Source organism: Mesoplodon mirus, assembly GCF_964341445.2.
Source record: "Mesoplodon mirus genome assembly, chromosome: 7".
NCBI lineage: Eukaryota > Metazoa > Chordata > Mammalia > Artiodactyla > Ziphiidae > Mesoplodon > Mesoplodon mirus.
Window position 1 is genome coordinate 38,256,743 of NC_138983.1, and position 18,173 is coordinate 38,274,915.

Below are 18,173 nucleotides of genomic sequence, written 5' to 3' on the forward strand. Positions count from 1 at the left end.
GCTTTCCTGGTTTTATCATATGATACAAGAGGTCTGAAAGTGGAGAAATCAAGCCAGCTCATTCCTTTCTGTAACTACTTTGGGGAAAAAAAACCCCAAAATACCAAAATTAAACTAGTTTAAACTTTTATCTTAACATTCATTAATCATTCAGGGAACTAAGGGAGAAAACAAACAAAAAAATTCGCCGCTGGTATCTCTTGTGATATGTTAACCAACCCCTGGGAGCCTGCCACTTAGCTCTGAGTGAAAGAGTAGTTAACAAAAGTCCGAAGGGGAGAGGGGACCTGGATGTACTACGGGGTAACACTGGCTTCCAGTACAAAGGTTACACATTTTGAGTCTCGGTCAAAGCATGATCGTCTTACAGTTTAACGCAGAGGAGATTTCTGAAGGCAAAAGTAGACATAATATGACAAAACACACCTGGCATCGTAAACACACGTACACTCCCACACACACTCGAGATCAGATTTTGGGAAGTCAGAGGACAGCTCAGCCAAGGCGAGACCACTGGAAGCAAAGCAGGTGGAGTGCCTGTTTCCTTGCAGTTCACAGTCATTCCGTTCACCTGACCCCACAATTTATTTCTTGTAGTTTGCCGAAACATTCTTGTCTACTCCACTTACCTAATCGGTGAGGGAAGCCTACACCTGAAACCCGATCTTGCCTCAGTCAACTCCGCCTCCTCTGGATCCCGGAGATCAGACCCCGCCCGCTCGAAATCGCTCCTCCCCTCACCGAGATCAAAATGGCGCCCCGCGGGTCGCCATTTTCCACCTCTCACTTTCTTCCTGGAGTCAAATTGTTATCGCGAGACTTCGGCCTCACTATTAGTTGGGGCGCGCAGCCAGCCTTCCCTTTTTTGCAGCGCGGTGGTGGAGGTAGGTGGTTCTTAGCTTGTTGGATTGCTGGGGCGGTCCGGAGGTTGCTGAATGCGGACTTCCTAGGGAGGGGTGGCGGGTATCTGGTACGCAGCTGAGGCCCATGCCGAGCCGGCGCTGGTTGGTGCAAGCTGTCTGCCCTCTCGACGGGTAGGAAAGAGGACGGGGGCTTCCGTGCCTTGTGGGCGGGGGAGGGTTTCCTCTTGTAGCTTTTCCCAGGCCCCTGCGTGGCGTGCCGGGGTCCAGCCGCGGAAGTCAGCCCCCGAGGGCGGAGGGCTCGTGGTTTTTGTGGACTTCGGGCCTAGTGGCTCTACTGCGGCCCGCAGTACACGATTATGGCGTGAGCGTGGTCCGTTATCTCGCATGTAGATGTTAAAAGGTGGTACAGACAATACACATTTTCTTAATTAATAGGGGTTAAGTGCGAGGTAACCATTGCTGACGCCGTTCTCCTTGCACGAGGTTAGGCGCTTCCTGGAGACGCTCGCCCCAAAATCGCACAGAGTGCTGAAGGGGAATTGTTAGAGCCAGTGAAGGGCACCATCGCCATGTGCTCCTCCTCGCAGAATCGCGGAATAGGAATGCTTTCTAGTTTCCGAAAAAAGGTTTTGAGTCAACTTTAATTTTGTTAATGCGCTCTGATTTATTATTTTTTTAAATCTCAGGTATACCATCAGTGCCATTGGAGCCACTTGTTGAATTTCTTTTTGGGCAGTTATTTCGTGACTTATTAGATTTTGCATTTTAGAAAACTACGATAAAACATACCATGAAATTACCAGGAGTCCATTGGATATTTTGCGAATCAGATCTCTGTGACCTCACTGGTTTCCTGTGTTTGAAGTATATTGTTCTTGTAGGATTTCTATCATCGTTGCTCATTTGTCATTACCAGGAATGCTAAAGACTAAGAACAATATACAAATAGGAAGAATGATGGCATCCCCGATAAGGGAGATGGAAAAGTAAAATTAGACATTATCTTTTTTTTTTTATTTTGTCCAAACTATTGTAATGTATCTAGGAGATTACAACAGTGCCCTTTGTCTTTTTTTTTTTTTATCTGTAAGCTTTTCATCGAAAAGTTTGAGAATTCAGAACTTTAAATTAATACCCATAACAGCAAATTCCAGACCAGGAGTTTGGATAGAGGTAGTTAAGTCCTGCTGATTATTTTCCCAGGTATACTGAGGCCATACTCCGCCTTCTGGCTTTGTATGCAAAAGATTTTCGTACTAGTTCCCAACTGCTGTTGAAAAATGGCTTTTTGGCCGTTAGTTGAACATTGATACTCTTCATTGTAATTGCTATATGGCTAAGGGTAAAATTACATTTTTTACTGTTGTGGAAAGCTGTTTGATACTTCCATTGGAAATTACAGTACTCTTCTGGAACCTTCCATTGGATAGATTAAGGAGGCAAAACTGAAAGATAGAACCTGTGAATAAAATCTCTAGATTTTAGGATTGACCTGAAATGACAGTTCCTACATGAAAATATTAAAGGCCTTGTATGTGATTTTGCCTTAATTTATGTGTAATTTACATAATTGTCACAACTACATCAACATTTTCGTTACTCTGATACTAGCTGTTTGCATTTATTCAGGGAAACAGCATCACATTTACTGAATTTTATTCGGTCAGAAATCTGTTTAAATCAAAGGACAGTCGACAACAAATTGGAGAGGGGCTTGGAGAACACATACCAGGAATGGATTCTCTCAACTGTGCAACGGCATCAGACTCAGCTGTGGAAATTGAGAATCAAAGGTAAGTGCTTTTTTTAAAAAATAACAATCACCAGATTTTTCTGGAAAAGAGACTAGATGGTAATTATACTGTATTTGAATTACCGGCAAAGCATAAATCACTGTAGATAATGAGTGGTGGTAATGGTAATTTTCACGCATTAGAACAGAAAAGGAAAACCTGGTTTGCACAGGCCTTTGAAGTTTTAACTACTTATAATCGTGGGACACATTGTTAACTCAGGGAAACAGGAGTATATTCTCCGGGCCAAACTGGTATCTTCCTGATTAAATCATCCTCATTTTATAAGAAGAAAATGGATATTAGTAGGGAATCTTGTTTTAAAATCAACTTGTTCTTATATTCCACATTATCAGGGTTGCTGGCTTATGTATATGATGAGAGGTATCTAGTCCTAATCTTTGTTGATCTCACTGGGAAAACGAGCATTTCTAGTATACTCACTACATCTCTCCACTAGGATACTCTTGTTTTATTTAGAGGAGGCTTTGTCTTAGTTTAGCCTCTAGCAGTGAACGAGGCTGCCTTTGTGGAACTTACATAAAGGAAGACGATTTTTTGGCTAAGTGCTATGGCACATGGCATTATGGGCCACTTGTGGTAGAGTGGTCAGAGCTAAGTGATTGGCTAGTACTGAGCCCATCTTTTAAAAAATTACTTTGAGCATGTTTTTCTGCTTTGATTTGTAAAAGAAAAGTATATTACCTGGTAATAAACACTCAGTAATATAAGAGGGTATAATTAATCTTTCCCTGTTTTCTAGTGATAACTCTTCCTCTGGTAGCAGCTTATTTAAAACTCAGTGTGTTCCTATCCCACCTAAAACGAGGCAAAGAAACCCTATTAGAAAATTTGTTCACACACCTGAAAGTACTCAAGCAAGAGATTCATCTAGTGACTCATCTATAGAGCCAAGACCATTGACTTTAAAAGCTATTTTTGAAAGATTCAAAAAAAAGAAACGTAAAAAGAGGAAATACAAGCCAACGGGAAGATCAAGGGGAAGACCAAAAGGAAGGAGAAACACTAGAAGCTCACAAATAAATAAGAAACAATTTAAAGACAAAGGACCTGGCTTCCCATTTTTAGAATCAGAAAATGGAAGAAAACCATTACCTTGGAGAAAAATTTTAACCTTTGAGGTGAGTCTTTATATATGCTGATGCACATAGCTTAAAATGTATGAAATGAGTTGTTGGTCGCTTTTAGAATTTAGATGTACCTGGAACATACAGTCTTCAACTTTTATAATACTTCTCTATACTGACTATACTGCTGCTTAAATGCCACCCCCCTCCTTCAGCTCAAAGTTCACTTAGACTTCTGGGTGGAATCTTGCACTGGTAACACTGGGTGAATGTACCTGTATATGAAGTGCTCTAAGGCTGATTTTATATCTCGATCTTACCCTGTCAGGGCTGTAAACATCATTCCTAAAACTCAAATGGCCAGTTGTTTTATAGTAACCGAAGTGAAACCCACACCTGCCTTTCATGTTCAGTGGCTTTAGTAGATTTCATTTTGTTCAGATATTTCAATTTCTGACAGAATTACCAGACAAATAAGCCAGACAGAATTACCAGACAAATAACGTCAGTACTTAGCAGTAGACTGAAATATTTGAGATAAGTGATAGCATAATTTGTAGTCACTTGTTCTAGAATCTGATTTATTGGAAAGGATTAATACTCATTAACCTCTTTATGTTTTAAGGTGATTAAAATAGACAGTTCTCTGCATTAAAAAATGTCTTAAGTAATGCCCAAATGATACAAGATTTGTGCTTGTTTTTCTTGGTACTAACTTTGATAGCTAGGTAGAACAGTGAATTGATACATGTGATCTCCATATGGCAGAGTAGTTAAATCAAGATCACTAAGGACCTTCTTGTTATGGGCATCCTTGTCATTTTGGAACATAGGCATTTGCTGAGTGGAAGAAAATTTTTTTTGACTTAAAATATGGTGTTTCTGGTACATAGCAAGCAGTGGCAAGAGGATTTTTTAACTACCTTGAAAAACTGAAGTATGAATACCATCTCAAGGAATCCTTGAAACAGATGAATGTTGGTGAAGATTTAGAAAAAGAAGACCTTGATAGTCGTAGATACAGATACTTGGATGATGATGGATCTATCTCTCCTATTGAAGAGTCAGCGTAAGTTGTATCATGGATTGGAATAATTTTGGACATAGGTTTTATAAGATTAAGTGCTTTTAAATTTTAATGTTGCTCTGTATGCTATCAGTTTGTTTATACTTTGATTTAGTAATGATGTGAGCATGGATAAAATATTAATAGACTTGACTGATATTCCTGTTTTCAGTTGTATGTCATGACAGTATACTACTCATTGGGTTATAAAAGATTTGTCATCTGAGTGATACACTTTTAAACTCTATTGGAGTATAATTGCTTTACAATGGTGTGTTTATGCTTTATAACAAAGTTGAATCAATTACACATATACATTGAGTGATATGCTTTTAATATTGCAGAGCAGAGGAGGAGATGGCAACAAATCTTGAACATGATGAATGTGATATTAAATTGGTGGTAAGTGACAATTTTATCCCACTTCATTTTGGGAGGATAGCTGTTGACAAAGGGATAATTTTATCCTGTTGTGTTACTGTCTGTATTTAAGTTTTGAAAGGTTCAATGCCCTTGGTGCAGGAAATGCAAGAATAAAAATAAGAATTTTATGGATAATTGGTGAGAACATGAATTATCAATACTATATCAGTAAAAACAATACTGTTGTAAGTTTTCATGTGTGGTGTTGCTACTAGGATATCAGATGAGAAAATCAGCAGAAGTTAATTTGGATTTTTAACATCCAGATGTAATATCCAGGTTATTTTAAGTAACCTAGAGTTTAGTTATATGTAATTACTAATGCGGTAAAGTTTCAGTTATTGCTTAGTATTGTTACTTCTTATGCAGGAGGATAATTATTTCATAATAAGTTCTGAATTACCAAAGAAGAAGAATGTACATTTGGAACAAGAGGAATATACTGAAGAAGCTGCATTGCCTAAAAAGAGAGCATCAAAATCCAAAAAACACTGGACAGAGGACAGAATGGCCTGAAAATAGATAGGATTATGACTACCAGACAAGGTAAACAGAATAGAGAAAAACGAACTTTATAGAAAGAAAAGATGATAAATGTGAATACATATGCCAGCCTTATGATAAAAAAGAACCTGTAAGAAAATAAAAATAAACAAATTTATAAAACTCCTGAAGTAGTAATTATAAGAAAAATAATTAAAACAGTGAGATTATGTAGAAAAAACATTGAGGCTGTTACAGCAGAGATAATCACTTTCCAAAAAAATAAACAACATCCTACTGTTTTTGCATATGGTGGTGTATTTCTGGGTAAGAGAACTTAAAGGTGCCATTTGACCTTTGAATCAAAGAAATAAGATTGTAATCCTGAAAAGAAAATCTTAGTTGCAATAATCACTAATGACTGACAGCCAGCCACCCTCCTTAGAGTACCTGCAACTCCATTTTTATTTTTTTCAGAGAAATTTAGTGTGAAATGCCTATTACTGTAATAAGAACTTAATATTTTCGTTTCCTAACTACCTATAATATTTCAACTATCATTTTCATCACCACTGTATGTTGCAGATTATGCCACTCTATATACTGCATTTTACCATAGCACTTGTGTTTGTTTTTGTTTAATTTGTGGACAAAGACTTCTAGACGGGTGCAAAAATAAATCCTCTTTTGCAACCCAGAACTCATTGTTCAGTATGAGTTTTGATACAGATAAGAAGGAACATGATACTAAGAGAGTCAAGTGATGGGGGTGTATTGATAAATATAAAGATTGCTTCCAGGACTATAGAGCTGATAATTTCCCTCATATCTTAATCTTTTAAATTATCAGCTGTATTGATTTAGTACTCTAATTTTAACATTGACATGAAACAAAGATGGCTTCTCTTTTTAGGCTTTTATCTTGAGCAGAGTGTCTGGATAATTTAAAAAGGTATGTCTTATACTTTAGGTGAGTTTGGGTCCAATTTGTGTAAATGTGATAAATTGTCAGACTTTAAAACCTCCATAGGTTTCATTATTGAAAGGCATTTTTGCCAATTTTAAATTTCTGTTCATAATGTAATTTCAGAAAATGAATCTCAGGATCGACATTGTGCCAGTTTCACTTCGCTTGAAGGAAAGGGTCCCAGAACTATAAACTAGGCAATTATAGTCAGAATCTTGGATATTCCTGCTTCAAGCATACACAACATTTTAATCTCCCTGCACCCCTATACAATATTTTTTTAAAGTTTATTGAAGTATAGTTGATCTACAATATTAGTTCCTGCTGTGCAGAGACTCAGTTATACATATATTTCTATTATGATCTATCACAGGATATTGAATATAGTTCCCTGTGCTATGTACTAAGACCTTGTTTATCTCTACTATATATATAAGTAGTTTGCATCTGCTAGTCCCAGACTCCCAGTCCATCCTTCCCCCACATCTCTCTCCTTGGCAACCACAAGTCTGTTCTCTATGTCTGAGGCTGCTTGTTTCATAGATGTGTTCATTTGTGTGGTTTTAGATTCCACATAGAAGTGACATCCTATGGTATTTGTATTTCTATTTCTGACTGACTTTGCTTAGTATGATAATCTCTAGGTCCATCCATGTTGCTGCAGATGGCATTATTTCATGGTTTTTCATGGCTGAGTAATCCAGTGTTTGTGTGTATGTGTGCACGTACCACATCTTTATCCATCTCTTGATGGACATTTAGGTTGCTTCCATGTCCTGGCTACTGTAAACAGCGTTGCAATGCATGTATCCTCTCAAACCATGTTTTTCTTTGGATATATGCCCAGGAGTGGGATTGCTAGATCATATGGTAGCTCTGTTTTCAGTCTGAGGAACCACCATACTGTTTTCCATACTGGCTGTACCAGTTTACATTCCCACCAACGGTGTAGCGGGGTGTTCCTTTTTCTCCAACACCCTCTCCAGCATGTATTATTTGTAGACTTTTTGATGATGGCCATTCTTACTGGTGTGAGGTAGTACTTCATTATATTTGCATTTCTGATAATCAGCAATGATGAGCATCTTTTCATGTGCCTATGTGTATGCCTTTGGAGAAATGTCTATTTAGGTCTTAGGCCAATTTTTTGATTGGGTGGTTTTTTTTGTTATTGAATTGTACTATCCAGTAGTTTTATTTTTATTTATTTAAATTTTCTGGCCATGGCGCTACTCTCTATACTTCATTACATCTGGACTGAACGTGTTTACTAAACACGTCGTATGTTTCCAAGTTCTTCCTTCCCTCCAAATTTTGGTTTACCAAAATTGATGTTCTGCTATTAATTCACCCTCACACGATGTGAAGAATTCCCAAATAACTTTTTTCTTGAAAACCTCATGGCCTAAATGAGATGAAATGTTGCTCCTAAAAATTATTTAATGTTATGCATGTTAATATGCTGAATAATTTAATAGATTATAATTTTGATTTAATCTGACCTTTGTTATTTAGATTTGCAAAAGGGATATATTTTTCATACACTTGTTTGGCCAGTGCATTCTTTTATTTTTGGCTGCACCGAGTAGCTTGCAGATCTGAGTTCCCAGACCAGGGATCGAACCCGTGCTACCTGCAGTGGAAGCGAGGAGTCCTAACCACTGTACCCCAGGGAAGTCCCTACAGCATTTTTAATGAATGCATAATCTAAAATGAGGTAGAAGGTTTAAAAGTACAATGCTAGAAATGACTACACAGGACACAAAATTTCATGAATCTGAATGATAAAAAGTTTAATTAAATATACCCAATTTGTCTTCAACGATTCCCCAATGGTCAGAACATCAGCCACATTAACATTTTTCTGTATTTTTATAATTGATATCAACTAATGAGAAAATGCTTTATACAGTTCTTAAATTAAGGCAAAAATTCAGTTAAAGTAAAAATTTTGCGGTAATCTGGGAATTGCATAGGCAAAATTGCAGTAAGGAAGTTCTTAAAATCAAGCTTAAATTTTTATGTGGAACTCTTCCTTTGTTTGGTTCATGTATAATAGCTAATAAGTACTTGCATATTTTTATCTGTTAGTATAATGCTATCTTTTCTAAGCATTGTTAAAACACCTACCATGTGATTCATTCATGGGATGATTTCCTTAAATTTCTTGAACATCCTTTGTGATGTCTGATTGTTAATGCACAGTTTTGAACTCATCTAAGACTGGAGCTCTTTCAAATAATTGTTCTCTTGTGGACTTGTTTATATTTTTTAAGAAGTAAGCAGTGGTTGAGGTCTATCCCGATGGGGCTTTTTCTATAAACCTACATCGTTGGAAACGCCTCATAGATTAACTGTGTGGTTTCCTTTACTCATAGAACTACCTGTTAGATCTGTGGGAAAGAACTACAAGACAGAGCTGCCAAGTAAACTATGAAAAACCTAACAAACTTTTTATCTTAGGTATTGGCATGTCCCAATGATCTGTACTGTTCTAGGGTGTGGTGGCTTAGGTAAGTTTTAATCAGTGACAGTGTTATTTGTGCGGGGGTGGGGGTGGTACCATTCCAGTTCAGATGATGAATTTAACCGTTCAACTGCTGAATGATACAGACATGAACTAAAACTTAATTCTGATAGAGCTGAGTATGCTTATTAGTAGCTAAATATTTTAAGTTATATATTGAGGTTTTTTAATCACATGAGTATGGTATCCATCTTTTGATATTTTATCTGCAGGAGTGAATATGATTTGAACCTAATACATTTTTAGAGGTAAGTGGAATATTTAATTTCTATTCAAATTAAGGATTCAGAAGTTCTGAAAAGAATGTAAATTTTGAGTATAGCATTCCATTACTGTTGTGACTGCTAGTTAATTAGGTATAAAACAATTATCAGGATTTTGGCCCAAAATACTGCTGTAATATTTGTGTTTACAGAATTGGAAGAAAATGAAGAGACAGCACTGACATGTAAATATGTATAATTGGATAGTTTCCTATGTAAGTTCTATAGGTATAGAGAGGGTAAAGGTAGCAATGGCTAGGTTTATAGTTAAAAATGGAGTTAAGGTAGTTGTCTCGTTGGAATGACAAATTAACATGTTACAAGAACTTAAATTTTTAGAGATGTGTGAAGATAATATTTCTCAGATAGTAACATTACAAACTTGAGGTTGAGGCGTTTTTCTGGTTCAGTCATAATTGCACTGCATGGTATCTACATTCAGCAGTTTGTTCCTACTGGGTGTTCAAAGGACAGTGCAATATAAATTCAGTATTTGGCATCGTTGGTTTTCTTGGCTTTGTGCATGTTAGACCTGGTATTTCTACTGATACAGTATTCCGATAGTTTCTCATACTGTTCAGTTTGACCGTCTTCAATAGTAACTAATACTGTTTTTGTAGGGTGTCAAATTCAGAACCAGGCAGATCCACCTCCTGACCCTAAACATGTAAGGCTTTCTATTTCTGTTGCTTCTGGTAGCTTTCCTTCATTGATAGCATTGTTAGCAAAACAGCAGAACTTCTATACAAGTGCAGAAGCCTTTTGCACAGTGTATATATAAGCTTGAGAGGAATGTTTATAAAGCCTCATACTATTGAAAATGGGCACTGTTGTTCATGGTGCCCATAAATTGTTAATGTGGCTACATTGAGAACACAGGTTTTGCTTCCATCACAGTAATTTCATTGCAGTGGTGACAATGAGACCTGCAACATTTTTTTTTTTTTTTTTTGCTAGGCTCATGAGTAAAAATTGGATATAACAAGGCTTTTCAGTATTAGAAAAGATGAAGGGATAAATAGCAACGTACTTGCTATATTTAATTTCTAGGGTCCTAAAGTAAATCGCTTGAGGAAGTTGGATCCCAAAGATTACAGGTATGATTTTCATTTCATTTTTTCCCCTGTATTTAGTGAAAAAGACTATAATGACGTTAAAAAGGCCATTAGTTGTTCTACTATTGACCAGTGATGTATGATGTCATGATGATGGGCAAAATGTTCAACTGCTCTGAATGGGCTGAATGAAAATAGCCTTTCTGAACATCCATCTTACATAAAGCTATATTTTAAAACATGAAAGCACTAAGATGAAAGTTGCCTGAAACATGCATGTTTGGAAACAATCAGCTAAATTTAGGTATGAATGAAAATGGAACCTAATCAGTCCCAGTTGCCATTACAGTCGTTTTCTGTAGGTGGGGAATTTTGAAGTGTGTCCATATTTTATTGGCGATCGAAGAAGCCTAACTAAAAGAATTGTGGTAAGTAATTTTTTTTATTTTACCACACCAAATTATTTGTCAGGTTTTAATGGTCATTACCAAGGCTTTTAGAATGCAGTTTCTCATTTGCTGTGGACATGACCATAAAAAAAAGTTTCCCACTAGGTTTTATTTCTGCTACTTTGTAGCATTCAGCCTGTTGGGAACATTTTATTATTTACTTGTATTTCCATTGCCTAGGTCAGCACTGTTCCAGTATAGATAGAACACAGGCCATTTTTTCTAATTAGATTTTACAATACCGATACATGGGTAGTGACTATTATATTGAACAGTGCCTAGATTGCTGGAGTTCTTTGTTTAATCCTGGGCTTTTAGTTTATTACAGTTACTAAAGGAGGGGAGGCTGGCTTCAGAATTTTACATGAGCATCTCGGAAAATGGACCCTTATCTTTATATTTGTTATACAGGGCTGACTCACATGATAACTTCTTTTTGAAAGGTATGTACACATTAAAGAAAATAATTTTATAGGTCATTTCAAAGAGGGCTGATGGGACCAAATCCAGGAGCTCTTTACGCTGTGACCAAAGACTGAGTTCTCCACTGGATATAATAGTAACTTGATAGTGCTATGTTTTCCGGATGGAGATACAAGACACTCATACCCATGATTAGTGATGTGGGAAAGTAAAAATAAATATAAATATCTCCCAACTTTAACCAATGTCTACTCTCTTCTTTAGGGCTATTTTATCTTGAAGATTATGAGTTTGGAGGAACTAAGGTGATTGGCAGTGGAAAGAATCAGACCGTGTGAAATTCCTTAAAAATTTATTGACTTAAATAACTTTGTGTTGCACATAATAAAAAAAAACCCTTTACACTTTGTGCGGAGAGTCAGCATATATTTTTGGCTCGAAGTTTCTCTAATGTTTTCTGTAGAGGGAATAATAACATTTATCAGTTGTAGATATGATGTGCCTTAGACATGAAAAATTGGGGGGGGCAGTGGCTGCTCACCTTATGAAATTCTTTTGCCCTTGCTCTGTTTTGGGCATATGCATCTTGCTTTGCTTTCTCTTCCTTTTGCTTTTTCACTTCAGGTAACTGATGGTATAATCTGTAAGAAATTTATATGGAATTAAAGACAGACGCTTAAGCTATGTGAATTCATGTATCTTCATATATCCACATACATACCTTAGAGCCCTTTGGTGCATATGGGCTTGTGCAGTCTTTCTGTCTTCAGGAAGAGACACTCTAACCTTGTTCACACCCTTTAGGTGACTGACAAATGAACCTGAGTGGAGAACAAGTCATTTAATATATATGTAATGCCAGATTCTCTTTGAAAACTGATGTGGAGAGTATACCTGTAGGTTTCTCCTTTACTATTTTGGTTTGAGAACTTCCAGAGACACGAATTTTATTCCTTATTTCTTTCTGTCTCTGTAAGGATCTCTCCATAAATGCTTTTTTTCTTTTTATAAATGCTTCTTGTAAGCTTCCTGGAGTAGCTGTAAACTTTGAAAGCGTTTCTGTTTAAAAAAAAAAAATTGAGGCTATTTGTCAGCAGTATACAAACGAGTGGGGTTTCTGCTCAAGTAGGGGGAACCCCACTGGCCCCTGGGCTCACTCACTAATCTGATGCTCAGGGCATACATACCTGCACACACAGCTGGTTTCTCCACAGGATGTTCTGATGCAGCTGGACAATCTGAGTTTTGTGTTTCTGATAGAAGAGGCAGAAATTCACTCACCTAATTGCGAGAAAGTCATACCTCACTGTACAGATTCACAGTAAAGGTTCTAAACTTTACCCATTCTAAACCCTAGGTCTTTTGGAACTGCCTTTCTAGAAAGTTCAGTTGTCAGCTTGTCCACTGTGAGCACATTCGTACAACGATTCTAATGTAAGAAGAAATGCCATGTAGAAAGCTAAGTAAAACTATCCTTTTCTATTCCCTAATTCTCAACTATGGGTTGCTGTATAAAATGAGAGCTATGAAATTTACCTGAAAACAGCTCTTTGCCTCATTTTCTCTCTTTTCTTCTAGAGTTAAGTTTGCAAAATCCATTTCAGCAATACTGATATCACTGTTGCTTATCAGTGTAAGTTCTGGTTCTTCCATTATACCATGGCCACATTCTGTCTCCTGTACAGTAAAATTAAAAGGCAAACAGTATTCAAAAATCATAGCCTCAAAAACACCCAGAATGTGAAAAATACGTATATTATGGAGGAAGAACAACAGGTTCTTCAACTAGGGATACTGGAGGAAGACAAATTACTCCGTGGGTTACAGAGCCAAGTGCCTGCTGACTGACTGGGAGCTGTGCAGAACTGCAGAGTGTGTGTCCCTTACCTATCTGAATGGCCATTGGGCTGCAGCTGAATGCTGCGAGACCACAAATTGCTTCAGCCATGTTTTTGTTTTTTGATGTGGACCACTTTAAGTTACAGTATTGCTTCTGTTTTATGGTTTGGTTGTTTGGCTGCGAGGCCTGTGGGATCCTAGCTCCCTGACCAGAGATGGAACCCACACCCCCTGCATTGGAAGGCGAAGTCTCAACCACTGGACCGCCAGGGAAGTCCCTAGACTACACTTTATTAAGGAAAAAACCTTTCAATACTGAACAAGAATTTACAAAAAAAAAAAAAAAAAAATCCAAAAGCTGCTAAGTATTATCTGGGGAGGGACAAATAGTACCAGAAGGTAAGCTGAAACCAAGCAGACTAATCCAGTGCAGCCCAATGAGGTTCAACACTTACGTGCTGAAGCATAGGCTGAGCCACCCATTTTTCAGGAAAGCTGGAGAAAAGAAATGCGAACTGGGAAGATGTGTAAAATTCAGAGGAAGGTCAAATTTAAAAAATGTGTTTTCTCATTTCATTGGAGATTTCCAATGATTATGAGATTGACTATATCTCAGATAGTAGCTCTGTTGCATCTCTTGCAATTTTGTTTAAAAAGTCTCCTGAAAATGAAACCAAAAATTACATACAACACAGATTTCACTTACCCAGATTGGAATAGAGTTCTGTAATGAAAACGATCCAGAACTTACAAAGAGCTCTGACTGTGCTAGTTGAGTTTGGTTTCCTATGATTGTTGGAGTTTCTGCAGTAGTTGAATCCTCAAGACATTTTTCATTCTGAACAGTGACTGAATATGGTGTCTGAATTGAAGTTCTTACACATAATTGTGGATTTATATTTAAAACTCCACAGGTTTCTTTATCATCAGTGAGCCCTTGACCTTGTAATACTGTACCAACTCCTCTTTCTGATAGTTCTTCAAAGCCCAGTCTTTCTTTTCTGCCTTCTGGTTGGTCTTTTACTGAGCACTCACTAGAGGCAGAACCACACGGAGTGCTATGCTGTAGATTTAACTGATGAAATACGTTAGCCTCACCAGATGAATTGAAGACTGAACTTTGCAAATTTCCTACAGAGAGCTGGAAATGAACACTTTTTTGCTTGTTTTGTAATATTTCACTCTGTTCAGAGGAGGAGGATTGATTTTCCGCCCCTTGGGAAGAATCTCTCGCTTCAATGCTGCTAAAAATATTCGGTAAGTCAGCATGCTGGCTTCCTTCCTGTGAAGAAAATTCTGGCAGAAGTTGTTGAAAAGATTGTTCAGACCCTATAAGAAATCAGTTGATCATAATTATATGTTGTAAAACTTGGATAGAGATACAGTCTCTAATAGTTGCTGAGAACATTGCAAATAATAAAGTCAGGTTACTTAAAATTTTAGGAATGAAAACTGATGTACACAGACATGAATAGAAAGTTAAAGGATGGTCACAGCGATTTTCGAATAACTACTGCTCACACCGTATATTTTCTCCTATAATATTTAACAAAGGAACTATGACTATTAAAGACGAGGACATTCCCCCCCCATAACAGAATACTGACTTTATAACAGAAAGACTTAAACATGCATGTGCATCTCATATATGTTGTGATGTGTGCATGTATATATAAAATTTGTATAAAAAGTTTTAGAAGGATACTTAAACTGATATCTGTAAGGGTGGAGGTAGGGAAGTTGAGCAAGAGGCAGCACTTTTTATTTTATCAAAATAAAATGCAAACAGCATATATTACTTGTTATTTAAATAAATATACAGAGAAACTGGTGAGGAGTGGAGACAAACCAAGAGCTACTAGGTACAATTTCCAAGGAAAATTGATATAAACAACCATGAAAAACTACTGAGCTTTTATTTAACTTTTTTGAACTTCTACATACCTTCAATAACATTTTCTGTAGCAAAACTCTGAGCGTCCTCACGAGCCCAGTTAGGGTCAGGCTGCTGGTTCAGGCTGGTGTTAAGAGAAGAATGCAGGCTGGTCCTCAGTGCTATAAAAGAAGCTGTACTTTTGGGTGACAGACTAGAATGGAGGCTTTCACAGGAGGAATCTGACCTCTGATGGAAGACAACAGGGAAAGGCTGAAATATTAGTATTTACTATGTGTTACCAGTTGAATCAGTCTTTTATGTTTCTTTGATACTATTCTTCCCTAATTACCACTTTACTACCACATAAACCCCTTGCTTATTCAAACCCAATTCTTTCACTTTAGTAAATACGAAACAGACTTTTTGCTTAGAAAACAAATTGTGAATTAACAAGACAGAGTTTAGAATATGACTGAATCATTTTCTGATAAGCAGGAACTATGCAGAGCTGCCTGGAAATAGAAAGACCCAGGTTTGAATCTTAGCTCCTTTATTGTATAGGAAGAGACTTTAAATTTTGCAAAATTCTGTTTACCTGACTGTCTAAGACTGAATTCCATTAAAATAACCCCACCCCCCAAAACCCTGAAGACAAGTTTTTATAGGTCATCATAGCTGGAGATAAAACTGTTGGGACAAAATTCTAATGCACCTATTTTCAATCTTGGTTCTGCATTATAATCACCGTATCTGACCATTCCTAGGGATTCTGATTTAATTGGTCTGAGGTACAGTCTGGTACAGTATCTAAAAGCTTACCAGATGATTTTAATTGGCAGCCAAGGCTAAGAAGCATTGTTCTGTTCTAACAGAAGAAAAGACAGACAAACTTTGGAAATCCACTGCAAAGAAGCATCTACTTTATTATACCTGGTAAAAGTCTTTGCTGTCTTGAGAAATCCCAGAGAAAGATGATGACGAATCAAAATCTGGATGTGGTTCTAAGGGTTTAAACAGCTGACGATGCAAATTTGGAAAACTGTGCTCCAGTTCTGGAAAGTCAAAGTCAACTGTTGGAATTTTAAGGAAAAAAGACACTTATTTTAAAAATAAAGCCTAGAAAAGTAGTACTAAGAACATACTCATAAAGGTTATTTTAAGATAACTCCAATTCAACAAAATTACTTGCATTTTTTTCATTACCAGCAGATGCTTTCAAATTAATCCTACCGTTATCTCTCATGTACAAAAGGGGTGGGTGGTGGCAGTGGTCTGACCAGAACCTTTGACAAATGCAAGTTTCCATTTCTACTAGCCTCAAGGTCTTAATGGGGTTAGTTAGGAGTAAGATGCCATCATGGTCAGTGCTTTGTTACAGTAAGCTTTGTTATTCTCAATTAGCTCATTTCAGGATCAATGATTTGAAAAAAAGAAGAGCTCACTGTACCGAATGTTGCCACAGGCCAGACACTGCACTTTATGTGCATTATCCCCAACACCCCTCCTTCCACAGGAGACAGAAGTGTAAGCTGCCTGTGGTCTCACACACAGTTAGGAAACGGTCAAGAGGTCTGATTTCTGAGTTCTTGTGCTCAGTATTGGCAATACTGAGCTACCGTAGTTAACTTTGCAAAGGTGAAGGAAGATCTGCTCATCTCTTCTACACTGTCTCAGTCAGTCTGTTTCCAGAGCCCCTCTCTCACTAAGTGCCCTCCTCAGCGTTTTCCACGTTATAACTGCTACAGCAAGCCATCAAGACACACAGCTCAAACAATCACTACTTCCAACTAAAAAGGATGAAAGGTTATGAAAGTTAACACTTCGTTTACATGGAAGTATTTGTTCACAAATAATTTTACCCCGCAAGTCTGTTTTTTCAGTCATCAAATTTGCTTCATTTATGTACTTGTCTATCCTCTGCTGAATGTGTGTCTGACCAGATGGAAATGTTTCCAATGCTGGTAAAAGAGGTTTAAGGGCATCCTGATGGTCCTGTCTTTGATAAATAACTTGTGTTGAAGGAACTACAGAACTTAAAACATTTGTTTCCTCTTCTTTACTGGTGGGAGATTCTTGTTCCCTCTGGTCCACAAGCTCTGAAAATTGGGTTTAATGAAAATATTTAGTGTCTGGGTACTTCCTTTGAGACAGATTTTAGCAGAGAGGCATAGCAATATACATCGATAAGGAATCAGTGCAGCCAAGAAATGTGCCCCGTAGATTCCCACCAACATTAGCAGACCCTCCTCAACGTGCTACTGGAGACTGGCAGAGTGTCTCTGCACCTGCGGCCCCGTGACTGCAATCACGATTAGATTAGAATGTCATACTGTCCAATATTCCAAGGGCATGATCACTTTGGAGGTTTAAAGAACATCCCTTCCAGCACTTGTGACAAGCAACGCTGGCTCTCACCGCTGCACTGCAGTGCAGCTGGTGCTTCTCTTTCAACTACTTATAAACGTTCTGATATTCTTACCTGTAAGGCTCGAATCTGTGTTGTCGTAACTTAAAGAGCTCCCAGTAGAAACAGTTATTGACGATAATGGCTCATGATAAATTTCTTGTGTTTCAGCCTAAAAATTAAGGAGAACATTAGGCCACAATGTAGGAAGTAATATCTAGAAAAAACCCAAATCACCAACATTAGCAGTTATTTATTCTGAGCTCAGATCAAGTGTAGAAACCTTCATAGTTATAAAGGTCCGGAGTAAAACCTTTTCATCATTGCTCAGAACTGATCAGCCTTTCACACACACCACCAGCCCATTCTCACTCCCCCATCAATAAGTCCTCAGTTATCCACTGTCACCTTTACACACACACACACACACACACACACACCTCTTACTGTTTTAAATTATTCTTTTGCTTCTCAGAACTACAGAGATCATGCATCAGGTAGACTAAGAGGTCTTCTGATGCTCAGATTTGGCTGTTTTCATCACTGATCCACTCCAGTAAGAGCAGATCTCAGAGAACATACACTTTAATAACACAGACTCCACAACTTCTGTAAACTAAAAAGACAATATGAAGCCAAGCAACTCTAACAATG

The 18,173-nt window shown here is 37.5% G+C and overlaps 3 protein-coding genes across 9 annotated transcripts in view; 1 reads left to right on the forward strand and 2 right to left on the reverse strand.

Moving 5' to 3' along the window:
- The window catches only part of LOC309809006 (ester hydrolase C11orf54 homolog), a 28,729-nt gene extending 28,009 nt beyond the window's left edge, over positions 1–720 (reverse strand). Inside the window, exon 1 of one of the 4 annotated variants that reach the window (XM_082629651.1) lies at positions 630–720. The gene's annotated coding sequence lies outside the window, so the exon portion shown is untranslated. Of the gene's footprint in view, positions 1–426; positions 549–629 lie in introns of those variants that run through there. The other 3 variants (XM_082629650.1, XM_082629649.1, XM_082629652.1) reach the window with 3 other exon arrangements.
- An 82-nt stretch (positions 721–802) lies between these two features.
- Positions 803–11,809, forward strand: TAF1D (TATA-box binding protein associated factor, RNA polymerase I subunit D). Its single transcript, XM_082629653.1, is given in 11 exon segments — positions 803–884; positions 2,493–2,656; positions 3,420–3,798; positions 4,638–4,813; positions 5,155–5,212; positions 5,603–5,716; positions 5,718–9,196; positions 9,423–10,140; positions 10,431–10,956; positions 11,389–11,420; positions 11,665–11,809. Coding segments are annotated over 6 exon segments (828 nt in total). The 5' UTR covers positions 803–884; positions 2,493–2,597; the 3' UTR covers positions 5,760–9,196; positions 9,423–10,140; positions 10,431–10,956; positions 11,389–11,420; positions 11,665–11,809.
- Positions 11,736–18,173, reverse strand: part of CEP295 (centrosomal protein 295) — a 48,294-nt gene continuing 41,856 nt past the window's right edge. For 3 of the 4 annotated variants that reach the window (XM_082629646.1, XM_082629644.1, XM_082629645.1), the window contains 11 exons: positions 17,595–17,691; positions 16,975–17,211; positions 16,046–16,185; positions 15,184–15,361; positions 13,946–14,568; positions 12,937–13,077; positions 12,588–12,681; positions 12,295–12,459; positions 12,122–12,221; positions 11,942–12,041; positions 11,736–11,857 (listed from right to left, as the gene is read on the reverse strand). In XM_082629646.1, coding sequence (XP_082485772.1) covers positions 11,819–11,857; positions 11,942–12,041; positions 12,122–12,221; positions 12,295–12,459; positions 12,588–12,681; positions 12,937–13,077; positions 13,946–14,568; positions 15,184–15,361; positions 16,046–16,185; positions 16,975–17,211; positions 17,595–17,691 — 1,914 coding nt within the window. In that variant the 3' untranslated portion in view covers positions 11,736–11,818. The remainder of the gene's footprint in view (positions 11,858–11,941; positions 12,042–12,121; positions 12,222–12,294; positions 12,460–12,587; positions 12,682–12,936; positions 13,078–13,945; positions 14,569–15,183; positions 15,362–16,045; positions 16,186–16,974; positions 17,212–17,594; positions 17,692–18,173) is intronic. The other variant, XM_082629647.1, reaches the window with a different exon arrangement.